Raw genomic sequence first — 23,295 nt, 5'->3', positions numbered from 1 at the left:
TGGAAATCTTAAAAAAAAAAACAAAACAAAAAAGAAAGAAGAAAACCTCATAGCTTTTTCTGGCTTGACAAATAGTGCATAAAGGATATAATTTAATGCCTTCTTATCGACTCAGGGTCATCAACATAGACAACTGCTATCCATTCTATAGAAGCCTTACAAATGTATCTCCCTAAAATATCATTTTTACTATTCTGTTGATCTATCCATATTCTCAAGACCCCAGACAGACAACCTGGATATGACCTCTCTTTCTCTTAATTACACCAGGCGCACTGCCAGCTCACAATGATCACCCACAGCTGCCGTCTTCCTTTTCATCTTCCATTCACCTCTCTTATCCAGATTCCCACCTATCAAAGTTTATATCAAGTCCTGCCCTCCACAGTCTAAGGTTAGAGGTCTGTACGATTCTTTCCTCTGCTAGCAGCCACTTGATAGGGACACACAGCTGCTGGCATCTAACCTGGAGTTTTCTGTTCCACAAATATGAAGGCTTGAATAGAGGATGGAAACTGAGCGGGAGGAGAGGGGATAAAGAACAAGAGAAGATGTGGGATTTCTGATAACAGCATCTAGAACCATGGTGGTTTGTTTTGAACATTAAATGAGAAACATATATCAAGTGACTGGCATGGAATCGTTGATTTATAAATGTTAGCTTCCTTGTGCTTCATATCTTACATGCTGGATTCTCAAAGGACATGGACTATTTTTAAATAATTCTTTTTGTTTACTGCCCTACATAATGTTGTATTTAATAGAGTCATGGGTAAATTACTTTTATAATACTGAAAGCTAATAAAAACCTTTAAAAATGAACATCAAAATTTATTTAAAGACGTATTTTAAATAATGCAACAATGTTTACTTTAAAATTACCAAGAAATGCAAGAAGATAAATTCTTTTCCTACCCCATCACTGGAGAAACTGAAGTCATCTTTCAGCACTTCAGGATTACAAAATTTGTAGAGCAGGGTCTTCAAGCATTGCTTGTCCCAGTTATCGATCACCCGGCCACCATAAATCACTTCTCCGATCAGGTGGCGCAGTGCTTGCCACGAAATATTGGGCTGTCCTCTCAGGGAATTTTCCAACACCTTAATGGCAATCTTTAGAAAACCCATGAGTCTTTATTATTTAATTTGCTCTAATATAAAAATGAATTGGTAATCAAGGGTGTAATGTTGTACACTGGAAGCACAATTGCAAGAAAGTTAACCTGGGAAAAATTTAAGCAGATTCTACCGTGTGTTTATTTTAGCAATAAAGAAAACATCTTGCAATAAAGCACCAATAGAAGGTTCCATATAGAGAATAGTAAAGAAAGACAATTGAGCTAAACTTTTCCCCACACAATGGGTCAATGGAATCTCTTTTGCTTTAAATGAGTAAGTCATACCAACAAACAAACATTTCCATGGTAATTTATATCTGTCAGGCACTCTTCTAAGTCGTTTACTTGTATTAATGAGATTGCTTATAATTATATACTGATCCTCTGGAGTCAGTATGGACATTTGGTCTGCCCAAGTTTGCTTTCTTTGGCCAAGGAAACTAAGACTCTGAGAGGTTAATTAGTTTGCCCAATAGATTACATACTTGTACAGCTATAAGAGGTGGAGCTGCAATTTGATTCCAGAAAAGCTGACATCAAAGGCCATGTTTCTAAACGTTAGCCCTGATCGCCTAGTTACAGAGTTCATTTTTTTGCCACCATGTAAAAACACTTATTAGCATTTGCGTAGGCACCTAGTAGCCTCTCAATTTGTATCTTATTGTTACTTATTTGTTAGTTTGGAAGAGACTACACTTACCCCCAAGTCTGAAGAAGTAAATTTATAGGCAATATTCCAGCCCAATATTCCATAATTTTTTCTTTCGTTGATCACAGCATTGAAAAAACATAGGCTAAATAAAAGTTTTTTCCACCATTGTCCACAGTCGGGATTTTCAAATATCTCTTCCGTTACCTCTCCACTCCCAGTACATCCAAATGTCTGAAGTAAATTACTTTTCAATCCCTGGGGAGATTCCACGGCAATCTTGAAAACAGATGTGAGTAAAATGGCATGTGAGGACAGATGCAGGCATGGTCTCCAGGGCACTCTTCTTTCTACAACACTGCTAAAAGAACTGGGCAAAAATGTAGCTATTTTCAAGACTCACCGGCAAATCCAAAATCTTGTGTTATTCTTTTTCCATGTAAAAACATCTCTAAAAGGATTATCCCAGATTTTCTATTGTTCCAATTCATATTTTGAAATGGGAAGTACAATGCTGTGACTAAAAGCACTCTTATTTGCTCTGAGCATAGGGCTTGGGATTTTAGGAACCAGAACAATGGAAATGATTCGAAACTGAGGGTGAGGTGGGGAAAGAATCAATTGGAGGGCATTTTTGAGAGTGTGGCTGTTAAGTCTGAAACCGTGAAGGGTATGAAATGTTACCCTCCTTGCACAATTTACATATATAAACATACACACACACACACACAAACATACGTTGTGCAGATATGTATATATATATATAAAATATATTAATGTATGTATATATGGTCTATAGTTTGTGTGTGTGTGTGTGTGTGTGTGCGCGCGTGTGTGTGTATGAACATGAGACTTCTGGATCAGGGATCAGATTCCGAATGTCCTGTGTGTGCATAGTGGAATTAGTACCTAATTTTGAAACTTGGAGCTTACAGAATGACTGGCATAGCAGCCTTTCCTTTTCTCAGAGATAGAGAAAGAGAGACAGATTTTGCTTTGGAATGTACCCAAATCCTCTCTGGGAAAGGGGAGGTCTCTATGTTTTTAAAACCCCTGGAGTGTAAGCAAATGGCTCTTAGTTTCATCACCCGTAGAAGGTAAGTGGCTCCAGGAGATAGAAGACAAGCTTCTCTGAGTCTGTCACCCTTAGCATGTGAGCAAATGGCAAGTGAGCCTCCGGGCAGAGCTGGGAAGCAGTATGGCAGGAAGTTTCTTGGGCTGGATTGGGGCTCTATCTGCAAAGTACCTCATCCACCCAATTTTCTCCATGCCTACCCCGCTTCTGTGAAAGCTGGCAGTGAGCACATGCTTGGGAGTCTGGGTACACCCCTTATGTCTATGCCATCGGTCAGTTTTCTCTGTTATTAAGACCATGCCTTTTGGTTAGCTGGACCCTGATCTAACAGAATTGACTATCTTACTATTTATTCAACTTCGATGGTGGCTATGAGAAGTCCCAGATAATCTTTAATGAGGACTTTTTAGTAAATAGTTTTAGCTTGCTTTCTGTCAGACCCTTTCTAGAGAATTAATGAACTGTGAAACGTTTAAGGAGGGCAGAAATAAGAAATGCTAGAGAAGTGAAGGGCAGGAAAAGGACACACATTGTAAATGTTGGTTTATAATAATTGGAGATCTAGCATCCTTATTTGAGAAAATAACATATAAATTGTGAATTCCTTGACAATAGGAATCTACTTTAGTGTTCTTCCTGAACTCCAGTATAGTGCTGAGCACAAAGCAGAAATTTAGCATTTCAGAATTTATGAGAATTAGCTCTCTCTTTTAAATTCAGAGTTACATTCAAACAGGAATCCTTAGTCAATATTAAATCTGTTATACTTTGTTCTTACCTTTAAACCCTTTTGAAGAATAGGAATTGGAAAAGAACTGTATGATTTTGAGCTTAACCATAGCCGAAACTCAGGGTCTATTGTCATGCCTGGACTATTAAAACTGCAAAATAAAAAAAAACTTATAAATATTTTAATGTGAAAAATGTAAAGCAACATGTTCTTAGAATTATAGCATTTCAATGTTTGAAGCGGCCTTATGAATCATTTTAATACCAAAGATCTTACTATAATACCATCAGAGCTTCCATACTGCACAAGAATTTGTACAAGACTCATCAGTTACCATTTTTAAAAAGTAGCTTTCTTTCCTGTAAGTACAAAAAGTGATCATATACTCATTGCAAAAAATCTGGAAAAAATTACAAATTAAAAACAAAATGAAGAGTTCCACTGATCAAATTTGGGACAATCGAATATCAAAATAAGTGATGACAGTAACAAATTATAATTTTTGAATAAAATGGAAATCAATGATACTATACTGATATAAATAAATAAATAAATAGAAGAGAAAGACAAGCTCTTCCTTTATAGAAGAACATCATTAAATAAATGTAGAAGTAGTTGTGGAGTTAGAAAGCTACCATTTGGTAAATAATATAGTAGTAATTCAGTCAAAAATTATTAATGAACTTAAAAAACTAGTGGGTGAAAGTTGAATGTATGTATATGGTCTGAAAGTTCCCACAAGTGGCAGATACCACTTTAACCAAGTGACCAGAGTTAATATCAACAGTAACGAGACAGATTGATATCACAGGTCTCTTGATATGATGTACCAAGAATGATATAACATTACTTCTATGATATTACTGCAATACTGCAGTATTTCTTATAGCCTTAATCTAACTTTAAGAAAATATTAGATAAATCCCAATTGACAGACACTTTACAAAATACAGTCAGCCCTCTGTATCCATAGGTTCCACATCCATGGATTCAGTCAGCCTTGCATTGAAAATATTCAAGAAAAAAAATGTCAGAAAATGTTAAGGTGTTGCTGACCTGTACTATTTAGTTAGGCCTACAATGTTTGCATCCATACTGAACCAGGACAGACTTTTTTTTCTTGTCATTATTTCCTATATAATACAGTATAACTATTTACACAGCGTTTACTATGTATTAGGTATTATAAGTAATCTAGACAATGATTTAAATTATACAGGAGGATGTGTGTAGGTTGTAGGCAAATACTGTACCATTTTATATAAGAGATTTGAATGTGCAAGAATTTTAGTAGCCACAGGGGTCCTGGAACCAATCCCTCGTGGATAGTCAGGAACCACTGTAGCCAGCTTGTACTTTTCAAAAACATTGATATCACGAAAGGCAAAGGCAGACTGAGGAACTATTATAGATTAAAGGAGATTTAGGATATGGTGGCATGCACCAATAGTTCCAGCTACCTGGGTGGCTAGGGTGAGGGGATCACTTGAGCCCAGGAGTTCAAGTACAGCTTGGGCAACGTGGCGAGACCTCACCTCTAAATAAACAGACAAACAAATTAAAAAAATACTTATTAGGAGATTTAAGAGACATGAAAATGTAATACAATGAGAAATCTTGAATTGGAACTTTGACGAAAACTTTTATTTTGCAATAAAAGATATTATTGGGACAATAGGCTAAACACGAGTAAATAAACAACACTGCACACTGAACTATTTAGGGGTCAAGTGGCAACATGTCTGCTATTTACTTCCAAATCATTCAGAAAAACATTACATATATATATATGAGAGAAATGAAAGAGTAAATATTAAGAATTTGGAAATAGAGATGAAAGGTAAAAGGGAGTTGTGTACTGTTCTTGCAACTTTTCTGCAAGGGTGAACTTATTTTTTGAAAATTTGCAAAACAAATTATTTTATTTATTTATTTATTTATTTTTGAGACGGAGTTTCGCTCTTGTTACCCAGGCTGAAGTGCAATGGCGCGATCTCGGCTCACCGCAACCTCCACCTCCTGGGTTCAGGCAATTCTCCTGCCTCAGCCTCCTGAGTAGCTGGGATTACAGGCACGTGCCACCATGCCCAGCTGATTTTTTGTATTTTTAGTAGAGATGGGGTTTCACCATGTTGACCAGGATGGTCTCGATCTCTTGACCTTGTGATCCACCCGCCTCGGCCTCCCAAAGTGCTGGGATTACAGGCGTGAGCCACCACGCCCAGCCCGCAAAACAAATTATTACAAGGAAAAAACACACAACACAAAATGAAACAGAAAACAAATATGGCCTCTAATCCCACTAAATGAGTTTAGGTATACTTTTATTTTCTTTTTCTTTTCTCTTTCTCTCTCTGTCTCTCATTTTAAAAATAATTATGCTGCATACATTGTTTGCAGCTTTTTGTTTTTTCTTCTAGCAATATGTTGTGAACATATTCCTTTAACTCTTAAATTTAAGAAATATTTTTTCTTCACATTTTCCTCTTCTACTGTGGGTTATCTTAAATGTCTAAAGGCTTGATTTAATAAAGAAGTATGAATTTCTTTCTATTTTGTTTTTTTGAGATGGAGTCTCACCTTGTTGCCCAGGCTGGAGTGCAGTGGCATGATCTTGGCTCACTGCAACTTCTGCCTCCCGGGCCCAAGCAATCCTCCTGCCTCAGCCTCCCGAGTAGCTGGGACTACAGGTGCCCACCACCACACCCGGCTAATTTTTGTATTTTTAGTAGAGACAGAGTTTTACCATGTTGTCCAGGCTGGTCTCAAACTCCTGACCTCAGCTGATTCACCTGCCGCGGCCTCCCAAAGTGCTGGGATTACAGGCGTGAGCCACAGTGCCCAACCCAGAAGTATGAGTTTATTTTAATCATACTCTGATTATGTTTAATATTTAAAATGTATCATTAATTACTCTTGTTAAATTCTGTTCTGAGGAACGTTTCACTAATTTCTTACTTGTTTTCTTTTATTGGCACAGTGCTATCTGCCATACTATTGTCTGGCAATAGTATGGTGAGCCACTATTGATGCCACGTGGCATCAATCAACTTTCAAATACTTCCACTGCAAACAAGAAGGCTGAACTATGGAAATTTCTGCATGAGTGACTAAGTGCTTTGGGAGGTACAGCCTAAAAGAGTGATTTGAGTCAGAGAAAGTCAGAACAGATACAAAGTAAAGGCCATAAAACAAATCATCTCTGAAAGTATAGGCATGAGGTATTATGCTCTGCTGTTTAGGAGCACACAGAATATTAAAAACTTGTATCCATCAGTACATACAACTTGTGTGTATGCTTATATACGCTATTGAGAGTAAGAGTTTGAGGAAAGTGATAAGACAGAGAACAAAAACTAAAGAGGCCTTAAAAAATAAAAACTGATATATTCTTAGTGTAGTTTTCAAGTTCCTGGAGAAAAGAAAACCTATGTAAGATAGTTTAAATTTCATCTGAGTGGCTCAACACATTATTTTGTCATTGTTTACACAGAGAATACTTACATTGCCATTTCCAGTTTTACTTTATAGTTTTGGTAATCAATCTGATCCCTCACAAATAAATGTAAAAGTAAAACTCTTACGATTCTACAAGTGTACAAAGCCTTGGCATAAACGATGCTGCAAGATGGCAGTTCTGGAGGAAGACCCATTGCTGTGTTTTCGTTAGTGCCTTTAAAATGAGGTCTTCAGCTTTAGCTGCCTGGTCACGGCCCAGAGAAACCATGGTCACATGATGGGTTGTTCCTTTTAACTCTTGTGCAAATCTCAGGAGGATACTGGTAAGGTCGGTCCCTGTATAAGAAGGTGGAGAGGTACATAAAACTGTAAGCTCATTTAATCCCCTCTTAAAAATCACAATCCAGCATTTATTGAGTGGCAGTGGCAAAACGTATAGCCATGGTGGAAAGACTACAGGTTTTGAAATTAGAGCCAGAGTTTAAATTTTGGCCCTGCCACTTACTAGCCTAACACACGAGGATGGTAATAATATCTGACGACAGCAGCACCTGCTGGTTGTCTACTCCAACATCTACCTTTCCTTTCCTCCTCTGCAGCTGTACCCCAGTGTGTTTGAGATGGCCGTGTACCCAGCTAAAATACTACATTTTTAGCTTCTGTCGGCATCTAAGTTTTGTGATAGATTTTGGCAGCAAAATTTTGTTAGCAAAAGTGCTGTGTAATACTCAATAGCAAAGACATGGAATCAACTCAAATGACTGTCAGTGATAGACTGGATAAAGAAAATGTGTACATATACACCATGAAAGACTATGTAGCCATAGAAGGAATGAGATAATTTCCTCTACAGAGACATGGATGTGCTGGAAGCCTTTATCTCAGCAAACTAACACTGGAACAGAAAACCAAACACTATATGTTCTCACCTATAAGTGGGAACTGAACAATGAGAACACATGGACAAATGTGGGGGGGAACAACACACGCTGGGGCCTGTTGGGGGTTGAGGGAGGGAGAACATCAGGATAAATGCTAATGCATGTGGGGCTTAATGTCTAGGTGAAGGGTTGATAAGTGTAGCAAATCACCATGACACATGTTTACCTATGTAAGAAATCTGCATGTCTTGCACATGTATCCTAGAACTTAAAGAAAATTAAATAAAAATAAAAGTGTTGTGTAATACTTTGGATATCTCCTTAAAGGGAGGATGTGTGCCTTTCTTCCTTGCTTCCATTCTGTTGTTTGGAACATGAACATGATGGTTTGAGACAGCCAACATCATGGGGTAAGTCTTCACAAAATGGACAGTACCTATAATGAATGTGTCAGGCATGTAGCCAAGTGCTTTACATGGAAACGTTCCAGGTGAGAAGCCTCCAGGTGGAGGCACTCTGGACAAGGTTTTGTGGCATAAAATCAAGGTTTGAAAAATTCTAAAGACACATTTGATTTTTGGAACAGAAGATAAATGAAGAAAATACTCTGCTTGGGAGAAAATATTTTACTTTGGATCTGTAGTGCAAAGACAAGAAAAACTACAACTACAACAACACAGCATTTGGAGTTTTGAGGAATACAAGGGCTGGAGAGCAGGGCCAATTTCTGATAGTGTATTTTGTAATATATATTTTTGCACAAGCCAGTATTTATTAAAAATGTGAACAGACATAGGGCAATCCAGCTTTCAGAGCAATAGTATGTGGTTGCAAGGTATTTTCTGTGCAAAAAATCATCATTGATAAATTTTTCCATGTTTGTGACTCTGAAAGGTTTTACTCCTGTTATTTTATATTTTTAAGAGAGATTTATTCTTAATATAGTTTAAAATTGTAATCAGCTCTTTTCCTAAAAATTTTAAATAAGACTAGGAAAATATTTTAAACACAGAATAATCTGACACAGATTCTACTTCTCCATATTTCTTGGCTGATATTTTATCATCATCATATTAGTCTGTTCTCACACTGCTATGAAGAAATACCCGAAACTGGGTAATTTATAAAGTAAATAGGTTTAATTCACTCACAGTTCTGCATTGCTGGGAAGGCCTCAGGAAACTTACAATCATGGTGGAAGGCAAAGGAGAAGCAGGCACCTTCTTCACAGGGTGACAGGATGGAGTGAGTGCCAGGAAGGGAAATGCCAGGTGCTTATAAAACAATCAGATCTTGCGAGACTCACTCATTACCACGAGAACAGCATAGGAGAACCCACCCCCATGGTCCAATTACCTCTACCTGGTCTTGCCCTTGACATGTGGGGATTATGGGGATTACAATCCAAGGTGAGATTTGGATGGGGACATGGCCAAACATATCAATCATCATTTTTTTTTTTTTTTTTAGATGGAGTCTCGCTCTGTCACTAGGCTGGAGTGCAGTGCCTCAATCTCGGCTCACTGCAACCTCCACCTCCGGGGTTCAAGTGATTCTCCTTCCTCAGCTTCCCAAGTAACTGGGACTACAGGCATCCACCACCACGCCCAACTAATTTTTCTTTTTCTTTTTTTGAGATAGAGTCTCGCTATGTTGCCAGGCTGGAGTGCAGTGGCTCGATCTCGGCTCACTGCAACTTCCACCTCCTGGGTTCAAGCAGTTCTCCTGCCTCAGCCTCCTGTGTAGCTGGGACTACAGGCATGCACCACCACGCCCAGCTAACTTTTGTATTTTTTAGTAGAGACAGGGTTACACCATGTTGGTCAGGATGGTCTCGATCTCTTGACCTCATGATCCGCCCACCTTGGCCTCCCAAAGTATTGGGATTACAGGCATGAGCCACTGTGCCTGGCCTCAATCATCTTAACTATTCACAAATAGCTTACCATGAGACTTAATAAGTATCAGCGGAGTTCTGGCATTGGATTCTTTATATGCATCTTTCAAATTAGCTCCAGTTCTTTGAAGATATTCATTTCCCATTTTTTCAGTTATAAACTTTCTCACTGAATTCTTTAAATGTTCTGGTCTAAGAATTTTTATCTAAAAAAGAAAACATGGAAAATAAGGTAAAATTAAAAACCAACCAGGGGAATATTCCCTATGGTAAAATGAAATGAAAATAAGAAGTATTTATTTTTTAGCTTTTCAGCCAGAGTTTTCCTGCTGGGGAAGTTTAATGAGAGAGTCTATGCATGGAGGGGAAGCTGCCACCATGTTCCTGACCATCATGTGGCCCTTTTTAGATAGCAGGGCTACCTTGTGCCTCTATCTCTTTCACACCGAGTGAGCTCTTTCTTTGTTTGTAAAGATCCATGTTTTACTTCCCAATCTGCAAAAAGAAATTTTTTTCTTCTCAGGTTTTTTCCTGCTCTGCTATCCATGTCTAGAGCAAGAAAACCCCATGGTGCTGGAGGGATAAAAATCCAGGATAACACACTGGAAGAGTATTAATTCTTCCATTAATAAAATGAAATGAAATAAAATGAAAAATGGCACATCTTTATATGTTTAAGCAATTAGAATACAAATCTGAAAAGAATGCTAGATGGACTAAGAGATTTGGAAATAGTATAAATGTGTAGTAAACACATTATAGCGTCAGGGCCTACTGGAAATCATTGCAAATTTTGACCTTTTTCATAAAAACTATTTTATACAAATCACTTATATGATATTTCTCTACATAATAACCATAAAATATGTCCTGAACATATTCAACATCTGGGACTCCATCATTTAAAGTAAAACTGAAGCTACACGTATCTATGAGTCTGTGTGGATGTACTAGGTTGGACCATGGGAAGGTGCCATTATAACCTATCAAACACTATCAGATATTGGCAATTTTATATGTTTAACATGATACATTTAATTATTATGCTGCATTCTGCTCTTTTCTGTTATGTTTTGGAAAAACTATTATTACAATTTTATTTTAATTATATGCATCATATATTTTTAAAAATGAAAATAGGCAGCACACAAAGACTGTAATTCTAACAGCATAGTTCACTCAGTATATCCAGTTAGTGAAACAGTGTTAGAATCCTTGAGTGAAGCAAATGATTAGGTGCTTCCCTGACACTGTCCGTCACTGTGGAGAATTTATGCCCCCAAATGGCCATCATGATTTTTGGCACCAACATTCCTCTTTTACTGTATTGATCAATCAAGATTTTATTACATTTCTCTACGGTTGTAAATTTTAACCCTTGAGGGCTTTTTTTTGTTTTGTTTTTGGAGAGGTAGGAGAGAAAGGGAAGATAGAAGAAACCTAATCTCTAATGTGTTAGTATTAAGAGGTAGAGCCTTAGGAGAGAATTAGGTCATGAGGGCTCTACTCTCGGGTTGGAATTAGTTCCCTTATAAAGAAGTCTTGAGGAATCTGGGCAACATAGTGAGATCTGATCTCTTAAAAAATTAGCCTGTCATAGTGATGCATACCTGTAGTCTCAGCTACTCAGGTGGCTGAGGCAGGAGTTTCAAGCTGCAGTGAGCTATAATCACATCACTACACTACAGCCTGGATGACAGAGTGAGACCTAATTTCAAAAAGAAAAAAGAAAAAGACTTTCTTTTTGTGAAGACACAGCAAGACGATGCCACCCATGAAGCAATCCACCAGACACTGAATCTGCTGGGTCTTTGATCTTGGACTTCTAGCCTCCGGAGCTGTGAGCAGTACGTTTCTAAGGTTTCTAAACTGCCCACTCTAGTGGATTTTGGCAATCTGTTTTGTTACAGCAGCCCAAATGAATTAAGACAAAAATCTTCCAGGCAAGATCATGGGTTCAAATCCATTTGATTAGTAATAAATTGTACTTGAAAAGTTGAAAAAACCCACGAAACTTCAGGTCAAATAAAACATGTTTATAAGCCAGATGCAGTCATATTTTGCAATCTCTACCTAGAGAGAATTTTAAAGTGTCGCAAAAATAAAGTTTAAGGTAGAAATCAAAGGATTATTGGTTGTCCAGGTTAGCATTTTCAGGAATTTCAGGAATTTAAGAATTTCAGGAATTTAAATGAGATGAGAGATTTTCCTCTCACTAAACTAGGGAATAAATGTCAAAATCAAGACTTTTTTTAGGCAATAAGGATGAATTTAGAATGATCTACCCTGGAAAGTACAATATAGTATGACTACCAAGAACACAGCTATGAGAACCACGCTGTCTGAGATGCAACCTGGCTCTATTAGGCAATTTATAAGCCTTGGTTTCCTAATCTGTAAAATGAGGGAAATAATTATGCCTACTTTCCAAGACTATTATGTATAAGGATTAAATAGAATAATATATGTAAAGTGCTTAACACATATTAAACTTTTCATGTGTTAGGGGTGCTCATAAATGACACACATGCATACCCATAACTCACCAAACTCTACCCTCAACCAGATTCTGAACAACTGAGAAATAGAGGTGTCGGGCAAAAATATATTAATATTAATGGTCATGTTGGTGGATGTAGTTTAGGTGTGAGGCAACAATGTGCTTCCTGATACGGAACCTAGAATTAGACAGATTACCTGTCACAAGCAGTGCTGGTCAGCCATTGGCCTCTCCCTACAGGACCAAGGTCAGTTTCTGTATGGTTTATGACATAGAGAAGCAGAGCAGAAAGTATGCTCTTCATAGGCAGACAAATCCCAAAAGGGACAGGGTCAAAAGGGCTATGAGTCCTCTTCTCTAGGGAAGAATAAGTGAGGGGACAGAGGGACTCCAGGAATGTTATTCTCATGGGACTCTCCACATGAAAGAAACACAAAGGTGAAGTGTAAGTGCTTCCCTCTAACATTAACATTCACGAAATGTTTCTTTAAAAATATATTTTGCTTGTAAAATTTTAATTTTGAAGGGTTTAAGTTGCTAATAAAGCACTCAAAACATTTAGAATATTAATATTTTCTCATAATATATCTTACCAAAATAAGTCTTTGAAATGAAGTGAGTTTCTCCCAAGGAAAATATACAGGATTACACACGTCTTTATTTTCATTCAAAAGTTCAGCTAGATATAATTTAGAGAAAGAAACTGGGATTAACAGTCAAATACTTTATACCATTGAAAGATATCACGACGAAAATTTCTGTTATAAAATTGTAAAGTTTTTTTTTTTTTTTTCTAAACATGGCTGACTTTTAAAGTGAGCTTTATTTCCATTAGATTTGAGGCATCACTAGCTGTCCTTCACACTTCAAAAGAGGTAGACATTAAGATAGATTTAAGTTTCAATTTGGTCCAGCTGAAGTGGTGGATGAACAGTGATATAACAAGATGATGGACAGATGAAGAAATAAAATGAGAAGCAAAAGGCATAGCCAGCCAACACAGTATAACCTGTTCCTGTATATGTGATGTTTTTCTGATGAATGTAAACTAGTAAGTCTAGAGGTTGGAGATTTCTATTCATAATCCAGCTATAACAGATATAGGAAATGAGAAGCAAATGGAAATGCAACCAGATTATTAAATTTTTAAAAAATTAAATATTATATCTATCTGCATATATTTCATACCGACCCCCTTACCACCACAATAGTCCTACTGAATTACAATTTTTTGCAAGGTCGGAAGCCTTCTAGTCCTCATTTCCAGCTGTCCCAGATACAGTTATCATTTATACTTATCTCTTGTTTCTACGGTATTTTCCCAATGTCTACCTTTAAATACAAATTAGTTTATAGAAATGACTTTTTTGAATGTAAACAATATTGATGTGTTGATCTTAAAACAAGACACATGAAGATCTAACTATAAATGGATAATTTGGGGTTATTTGCAAAATAAAAAGATCTTCACTTCACAAAAAGGGTCAATAAAGAATTCTTTTAAATAAAAGTTACTAACTCTTGTAGTATAATAAATTATGGGCCCTAATATATTAGTGATAAATGCAACAAAATAAAATGATAATTACTTAGAGAGAAAACTCTAGGGGAGAAGAACTTCTTAAGAGCTTGAAATCAGGAAAGTACAAAAGAAAAAAATGACATAATGTGACTATGCAAACATTTAAATACATATAGCATAGGTAGTATAAACAAATTCAATAGACAAAAATTTGGAAAAACATTTGATTACAGATGTTAATACATATAATAATACAAAAAGCTAATTATCTATAACACAGGATTTTAAACTTTTCAGATGGGCAAAAGTTAAAAAAAATAAATTCTATGGAAAATGGGCATTCATATTGCTAGTGGAAGTATAAACTATCATAGATTTTTAAAGAAAGCAACTTGGCAGCAACTGTTAACATAAAAATGATTTCCTTTTGTTCCAGCGATTCCACTTCTGATTATTTATCCCATAGAAATAAAAGCAAAGGAGAAATGTATAAAGATGTTTATATTATTGTATAATATAATTGTCTATTATGGCAAAAATCAGAAAAATGTGGAAGAAAACAAATTAGGTTGTATTCTGAGTGGGGGTATTATGAGTGAAGGTAGTAAGGAAAAATGGAGGAGAGTTTGAAGTGGAAAAAGAAAAAGAAAAATATGTGCTAAAAATAGCAAGTCATTTGAATTTAAGGTAAGATTCTTTCCCATGTAATTTTAAAAACACATATTTGTTAAAATGAAGGATATATGTAGGCTTGTTCAGATTCAAGGTTCAAAATTAGCATGGTGTAACGAAACTAATGTGGTATATTTAATCTCTTTGAAATTCTGATTTCTCATCAGATTTTCTCACCAACAAGAATGAAGTTCATTTTAATCCTTTCAGAGATTGTTATGAGGATTACAGTGAAGAACATGTACATTCTTTCAACTTTTTCACAATATAAGATATTGTACGACATTTACAAATTGAAAATCCATACACATACACATGTACTTAAGTTAGATGAAAATATTGAGTGCTTTCTTACTTTCCTCCGGTGATTCTGTATTTTTCTCCAACGAAGCATTTTCAGAAGTGAAACGAGTGCTGATCAGAGAATAAACTGCTTTACTGTTCTTAAAAGCATCCCATTGTGATACGTTTGATAAAAGGGATTTGCACAGAAGTGAAAATGGTTCCAGGTGACTGCTGACATATTGGCACTGCCTCCACCTGGACTCTGACAGCCACTGAAGATGTTGACTTTCATATATTTCAAATGTGCCTAACAGAAAAAGAAAAATGATCACATTAGAAGAGATAAACTCTTAACTTTTTAGTTACTCATTACAAAGTAGATACTTAACAAAGATTTGCTGTTAAGGCTATTTCATATAAAAATCATTTTATAGAAATAAGGTCAGGCGCGGTGGCTCACACCTGTAATCCCAGCACTTTGGAAGGCTGAGGCAGATGGATCACTTGGTCAGGAGTTTGAGACCAGCCTGACCCACATGGTGAAACCCTGTCTCTACTAAAAATACAAAAATTAGCCAGGCGTGGTGGTGAGCGCCTGTAATCTCAGCTACTCAGGAGGCTGAGGCAGGAGAATCTCTTGAACCTGGGAGGTGGAGGTTGCGGTGAGCTGAGACTGTGCCACTGCACTTCAGCCTGGGCCACACAGCAAGAATCTATCTCGAAAGAAAAGGAAGAAAAGAAAGAAAAGAAAGAAAAGAAAAGAAAGAAAGAAAGAGAAAGAAAGAAAAAGAAAGCATGTATTTTACATAAATAAAATATAAAAAGCTACTTTATATAAAAATTACATAAAAGGTAACTTTTTATTGTGGTAAAAATATAACAAAATCTATCATCTAAACTTTTTTTTTTTTTTTTTTTGAGATAGAGTCTCACTCTGTCTAGCTCAGGCTGGAGTACAGTGGTACGATCTCTGTTTACTGCAACCTTTGCTTCCCAGGTTCAAGCGATTCTTGTGCCTCAGCCTCACAGGTAGCTGGGATTATATGTGTGTACCACAATGCCTGGCTAAGTTTTGTATTTTTTGCCATGATGGCCAGGCTGGTCTTGAACTCCTGGCCTCAAGTCATCCGCCCACCTCAGCCTCCCAAAATGCTGGGATTACAGGCATGAGCCACTGCACCTGGCCCATCTTAACCATTTTTAGGTGTACAGTTCAGTGGTGTTAAATACATTCATACTGTTGTAAAACTGAGAATAAATTCCAGTTGGTTATGGTGTATAATCCTCCTAAAGTGCCATTAAATTTGGTTTGTTAGTATTTTGCTGAGGATTTTTGCATCTGTGTTAATCAGAAATATTGATCTGTAGTTTACTTGTAGTATCTTTGTCTGGCTTTGGTATCGGAATAATGCTGGCCCCACAGAATGAGTTAGAAAGTGTTTCTGTCTCCTTAATTTTTTGAATGAGCTTCAGGAAAATTTATATTAATTTTTAAATGTGTGTGTGGTAGAATTCAATGTAGCCATCTGGTCCTAAGATTTTCTTTTTTTTGGCAGGTTTTGATTGACAAAGCCTAATCCAAATGATCACTTTTCCCCCTTAGTATGGACGTCAGATTTCCTTTAAGCTTTATATTTTTGAGACTTAAAATTTATAACACAGCATAACAGCGTGAATGTATTTAGTGCCACTTAAAAACTGAGATCATACATTCTATATTATATGTATTTGACCACAGTTTAGATAAACATATTAAAAATACAATGTAAAAACATTTAAAAGATTCATATTAAAAATACAATGTAAAAACATTTAAAAGATTCAATAATTAAATAATTGTGTATAACCTTTTTGGATAAACATGCTTTTTGTGTTTCAAATTTTCTTTTTTTTTATTTTTTTTATTTTTGAGACAGAGTCTCGCTCTGTCACCAGGCGCCAGGCTGGAGTACAGTGGCGCAATCTCAGCTCACTGCAACCTCTACCTCCCAGGTTCAAGCAATTCTTTCAACCAAGTTTTCATAAGAAAATGAGGGCAACTGTAGTTGAGGGGTGGAGGAAGGTTTAACTCTTGAAGGTATCCCATTGATGTTTATGTGTGGGTGTGTTCCGGTTGACTAAAATTAAATATTCTGCTTTGTAGATTAGAATTACAGTAATCATAGTAATTGTCGTTTATGCATTCATTCATTGATTAAAAAATTATTGAGTAACAATTATGTGTTCAACAGTGGAGGTACTTGACTTCAAGCTACTTTTACTGTAATCTATTATAGAGGCGTTGACTTGGAGCACCTCAGAGGAAGGAAACATGCTTTTAATGGACTTTTACTGGATCTGGAATAATAACTTTTACTTACCAATAAGTCTAGAGTGGGATAATGCACTTTTAATATTTATCAAGATGCCAGAATATAAAAAGATGTTCCATTCTTCTTCTGGTAGGAATCCAATGTCATCTTGCATTAGATTTCCATTAGCATTATTTTGCATGATTGCAGTGCAAAGCCGAAAAGAGAAGCAAAGTTTATCTTCATTAAACAGAGCTGAAGAAACCACCTACAGGGAAAATATAACTTACATTAATCCAGTGAGATTAAGTAATTATGTAAAATTCACACTAAAGAGTATCTCACCTTAAAAATACTTTTTGTCAACACATCTATTGCATTTTTAATATGCTTATCTAAGAGATTTTTCTCATTTTCCAAGTTGGGTTCTTTCGAAATATTTATAATCTCATGAATTTCTTTTGGAGACACGTTCTCCCTTTTAAAACTATGGTCTTGTTCTTTGCTTTTGGAAACTACCGATGAAACAAAAACCTGATGGAACCAGTCTAGGGAGAACTGGTACATATAGTTGATTTGTGTGAGACCAGCTACTAGGAAGTAGAGGAGGGCGCCTTGGGTTGCTATGGGGAGATAGGTTTTACGTATTGCTTCGATTTTACTTTCAGCTTTTTTTGTTGCTTCAATGCGCTTTGAAATTTCGTTTGATGTCATTTTGGATTTTCTTAAGGTATCTATAACTTCTTCATTATCTAATACGGATCCTAAAGACAAACAAAAAGTGAAGTTAAATAAAGACTATCATAATAGTAAATGGCTATTTCCTCACTCTGCACTCTTTGTGTAAGGGTTTTTACTATTGGTTTCTTATTGGTTTTATGTTGGAGATGGGCTCTTAAACGAACTTAGGTAATATTTCTAATAATTTGATTAATAGTACATATACCTCACTCCCCACTCCCTCATCTCTTCTTTATATTACTTTAGTGTTGGTGGATGCTATTTTTATTACATGCATATAAGAAGTAACCATTCCATGATAAGGAATACATTTACATTAAGACCCACTATACACATAGAATATTAAAATGAATTTTCAGAAAATAACAAGTTTGCCATTATTTCAAGTGATATGTTCTGATATTTTGTATATATTCTATTTTATTAAACACATGAAACTGATTATGACCAATGACATTTATTTCTCAACCCACTAATAGATTACAACTCACCTTTTGAAAAAGCACTTCTCTAGAAAGTACAGATAATAAGTCTATCCCCTTCAAATATAGGAAGCTATCAGGTTTCCATTACAAACTCTTCTGTTTTATGAGCTAAACATTCCCATTTTTCTCAACTGCTTTTTTCTTATGATGTGATTTTTAGACCCCTCACTGTCTTTGATTCTTGCCTCTGGACACATTTTAGTTTGAAACGAGCCTTTTAAAAATGTGGCATCCAGAAGTAAACACAGTATTTCAGCCTGATATGACCATTGCTGGGAATAATCAGATTAGTATATTCTACAATCTGTGTACCACATTCTTATTGATGTAGATGTAGCTTTTAAAGTAATGTCTGAACCTAAGTTGTGGGCCACCTCTCACAGTACTCATCCTACCACACAGTTTCCTACAGGGATGGGGCAGTCATACCAAAATCAATAAGAATGGCTAGTTTTCACTATTCACAATAGCAAAGCCATGGAATCAACCTAAATGCCCATCAGTGATAGACTGGATGAAGAAAATGTGGTACATATACACCATGGAATACTATGTAGCCATAAAAAAGAATGAGATCATGTCCTTTGCAGGGACATGGATGGAGATGGAGGCCTTTATCCTTAGCAACTAACATAGAAACAGAAAACTACACACTGCATGTTTTTACTTGTAAGTGGGAGCTAAATGATGAGAACACATGGACACATAGAGGGGAATAATAGACACAGGAATCTATTAGAGGCTGAAGGGTGGGAGGAGGGAGAGAATCAGGAAGAATAACTAATGGGTACTAGGCTTAATACCTGAGTGAAGAAATAATCTGTACAACAAACCCCCGTGACACAAGTTTACCTATGTAACACACCTGCACTTGTTTAAAATACTAAAAACCCTGAACTTAAAATACTGGCAAACCAAATGCAACAGCATATCAAAAAGCTTATCCATCATGATCAAGTTGGCTTCATCCCGGGGAGGCAAGGCTGGTCAACATATGCAAATCTATAAACGTAATCCATCACATAAACAGAACCAAAGACAAAAACTACATGGTCATCTCAATAGATGCAGAGAAGGCCTTCAACAAAATTCAACAGCGCTTTATGCTAAAAACCCCTTAACAAGGTATCGATGGAATGTATAAAAAATAATAAAAGCTATTTATGACAAACCCACAGCCAATATCATACTGAACGGGCAAAAACTGGAAGCATTCCCTTTGAAAACTGGCACTAGACAAGGGTGCCCTCTCTCACCATTCCTATTCAACATAGTATTGGAAGTTCCAGCCAGAGCAATCAGGCAAGATAAAGAAATAAAGGGTATTCAATTGGAAAGGAGGAAGTCAAATTGTTCCTATTTGCAGATGACATGATTGTATATTTAGAAGACCCCATCATCTCAGCCCCAAATCTCCTTAAGCTGATAGGCAACTTCAGCTAAGTCTCACGATACAAAATCAATGTGCAGAAATTACAAGCATTCCTATATACCAATAATAGACAAACAGAGAGACAAATCATGAGTGAATTCCCATTCACAATTGCTACAAAGAGAATAAAATACCTAGGAATACAACTAACAAAGGATATAAAGGACCTCTTCAAGGAGAACTACGAACCACTGCTCAAGGAAATAAGAGAGGACAGCAACCGATGGAAAAACATTCCATGCTCATGGATAGCAAGAAACAGTATCACGAAAATGGCCACACTGCCAAAAGTAATTTACAGATTCAATGCTATCCCTATCAAGCTACCATTGATCTTCTTCACAGAACTGGAAAAAACCACTTTAAACTTCATATGGAATCAAAAGAGAGCCCACATAGCCAAGATAATCCTAAGCAAAAAGAACAAAGCTGGAGGCATCACACTACCTGACTTCAAACTATACTACAAGGCTACAGTAATCAAAATAGCATGGTGCTGATACCAAAACAGAGATATAGACCAGTGGAACAGAACAGAGGCCTCAGAAGCAACTTCAAATGTCTACAACCATCTGATCTTTGACAAACCTGACAAAAGTAAGCAATGGGGAAAGGATTCCCTGTTTAATAAATGGTGTTGGGAAAACTGGCTAGCCATGTGCAGAAGGTGCCTTCCTTACACCTTACACTGAAATTAACTCCAGATGGATTAAAGATTTAAACATAAGACCTAACATGATAAAAACCCTAGAAGAAAGCCTAGGCAATACCATTCAGGACATAGGCATAGGCAAGGATTTCATGACTAAAACACCAAAAGCAATGGCAACAAAAGCCAAAATAGACAAATGGGATCTAATTAAGCTTCTGTACAGCAAAAGAAACAATCATTAGAGGGAACTGACAACCAACAGAATGGGAAAAAATTTTACAATCTACCCATCTGACAAAGGGCTAATATCCAGAATACACAAAGAACTAAAGCAGGTTTACAAGAAAAAAACAAACAAACCCATTCAGAAGTGGGCAAAGGATATGAACAGACACTTTGCAAAAGAAGACATATATGAGGCCAAGGAACACATGAAAAAATGCTCATCATCACTGGTCATTAGAGAACTGCAAATCAAAACCACATTGAGATACCATCTCACTACCAGTTAGAATGGCGATCATTGAAAAATCTGAAGACAACAGATGCTGGAGAGGATGTGGAGAAATAGGAACACTTTTACACTGGTGGTGGGAGTGTAAATTAGTTCAACCATTGTAGAAGACAGTGTGTGATTCCTCAAGAATCTAGAAATAGAAATTCCATTTGACCCAGTAATCCCATACTGGGTATATACTCAAAGGATTATAAATTGTTCTATTATAAAGACACATGCACACGTATGTTCATTGCAGCACTGTTTCCAATAGCAAAGACCTGGAACCAACCCAAATTCCCATCAATGATAGATTGGACAAAGAAAATTTGGCACATATACACCATGGAATACTATGCAGCCATAAAAAACGATGAGTTCATATCCTCTGTAGGGACATGGATGAATCTGGAAACCATGATTCTCAACAAACTGAGACAAGAACAGAAAACCAAACATCGCATGTTCTCACTCATAGGTAGGTGTTGAACAATGAGAACACATGGGCACAGGGAGGGGAACATCATACACTGGGGTCTGTTCGGGGGTTGGGGGCTAAGGGATGGACAGTGGAGTCTGGGGAGGTTTGGGAGTGATAATACCGGGAGAAATGCCTGATGTAGGTGAGGGGGGATGGAGACAGCAAACCACCATGGCCTGTGTATACCTATGCAACAATCCTGCAAGATCTGCACATGTACCCCAGAACTTAAAGTACTATTTAAAAAAAGTTATAAAAAAGCCTAGTTTTACTAGATGCTAGAAAGGAGGAAGAAAAATCATGTATATAATCCAGGAGTCTTTTAATTTGGTGTTTTTCAAGAACAAGTTTTACTAAAACCACAACTACTCAAAGATTGCAGTCTTTAAAAAATACCCCAGACTCTACTACAAGGAAAAAATGATAGAGAACAAACAGCAAAGGCATAATAAAAGCATATAGTGCCCTAATGTGTGTTATCTTAAACACCTTTTCACTTATCTCATCAAATTCAACTTTTATTCAATTCAGGTGAAGGTTATAGCAAAATATGCCTTGTTATATGAGTGGATAATAAAATGGGGGTGGCTGTGCTTCTGAATCTTGATTGCCACCTTCTATGTATATAACACTTAGATGTTTTGCTCCCTAAGAAGTTACCAGCTGATGGCTCCAATCTTACAAGAAAAACAGATACAGCAGCCTTGTCATGTAATTAGCCTTATTACTAGAAGCACAGTTTATTAATGTGTTATAAAGAAACAGCTCATTAGGTATAATTAACATAGAAAAGGAATAAAGTCAGGTCCTCCAGGCATAAATGTGTATTTAAAATTTCATAATAAATATGCTTCTAAGTGAGGATTTGCCTGTATTTCTAAGATATAAATAAATTTGAGCTCTATTTTTTTTTTGTAAACATGGTTGCAAAAACTGAGTTACAGACTTTATTGCTCTTAAAAATTCTCCATTTAACACATACCTCTTTTTGGAATCAGGTTAATACAATGGCACGCTAAGGCAACAACACTCAGGAGGATGCCTAGGAGGAAAGGCATGCCGTCCCCAGTACTTCTCCTACTTCAATTTTTGTTTGTTTGAGGTTTTAAATAAAATGTAAAGTCTTATAAGGTCTTAGTTATTTCCCCAAACCAAGGCAGTTGTATGCCGTAAAAACGTAAGTTCTTTGTCAAAGGTCAAGAACATGCTGAACAAGTCAGTGTTTTCTGCACATCTTAGCAGACCTTAAAGAGGCAATACTGGAACTCCTCGTCACAGTTATTGTTGTTTTGGCCACAGGTCTCAGCAAAGTGCTCTTGGCTGCTGCAATTTGTTAGGGAAGAAATGTCAATATTAAGGTAAACATCTAACAGTGGAGAGGCACATCCTTTCAGTGGGAAAAGGTTTGTAACCAAAACGCGGGGAAAGCTTAAATTCATCATTGCACTGATACAAGACATTGTACTGATATAAGACAGGCAGACCAAGGAAATCCAAGGCAGCGAGGTGAATGTGGTTCCAGTTCAGGATGATAAGGAATGGGCTACCACCTAGTGGCACCTGTGAGTGCTGGCTGAGAGGAGGGGCAAGCGAGCAAGAGTGGACCTAGGCTGTGAAGGGTGGGGGTGGGACCCATGGCATCCCTGCCCCAAAAGTACCAGTGTTAACACATAGGTAACATCTTCCAAAGTATCTCTCTCTACCTATGTGCAGATTAAGGTTAGGTGGATAGATTGATAGCTAGACAGAATGTGTGTGTGTGTGTATGTGTGTGTGTTTACGAGAAATGGATCCTACTATAAACACTGTGTTTTAAGTGACTAGTAAATTTACCTTTATTGGAATTAGGAAAAAGAATCAATAGAATTGCTGAATCTCAGATAAACATTTCTTGAATATAACATATATTAGTTTCTAAAACATTACTCT

General features: G+C 36.7%; 1 protein-coding gene across 1 annotated transcript in view; it reads right to left on the bottom strand.

The window, feature by feature from the left end:
* Positions 1 to 23,295, bottom strand: part of DNAH14 (dynein axonemal heavy chain 14) — a 400,020-nt gene that overhangs the window by 23,254 nt on the left and 353,471 nt on the right. The window contains exons 70-78 of the mRNA XM_037737730.1: positions 17,425 to 17,843; positions 17,149 to 17,347; positions 14,859 to 15,095; positions 12,903 to 12,988; positions 9,859 to 10,015; positions 7,157 to 7,367; positions 3,621 to 3,723; positions 1,819 to 2,046; positions 916 to 1,113 (exon numbers count right to left, since the gene is read on the bottom strand). Coding sequence (XP_037593658.1) covers positions 916 to 1,113; positions 1,819 to 2,046; positions 3,621 to 3,723; positions 7,157 to 7,367; positions 9,859 to 10,015; positions 12,903 to 12,988; positions 14,859 to 15,095; positions 17,149 to 17,347; positions 17,425 to 17,843 — 1,838 coding nt within the window. The remainder of the gene's footprint in view (positions 1 to 915; positions 1,114 to 1,818; positions 2,047 to 3,620; positions 3,724 to 7,156; positions 7,368 to 9,858; positions 10,016 to 12,902; positions 12,989 to 14,858; positions 15,096 to 17,148; positions 17,348 to 17,424; positions 17,844 to 23,295) is intronic.

The sequence above is a fragment of the Cebus imitator genome, unplaced genomic scaffold (assembly GCF_001604975.1).
Source record: "Cebus imitator isolate Cc_AM_T3 unplaced genomic scaffold, Cebus_imitator-1.0 Scaffold42, whole genome shotgun sequence".
NCBI lineage: Eukaryota > Metazoa > Chordata > Mammalia > Primates > Cebidae > Cebus > Cebus imitator.
The sequence above is the reverse complement of the archived record's forward strand: the minus strand, read 5'-3'. Positions and strand labels throughout refer to the sequence as shown.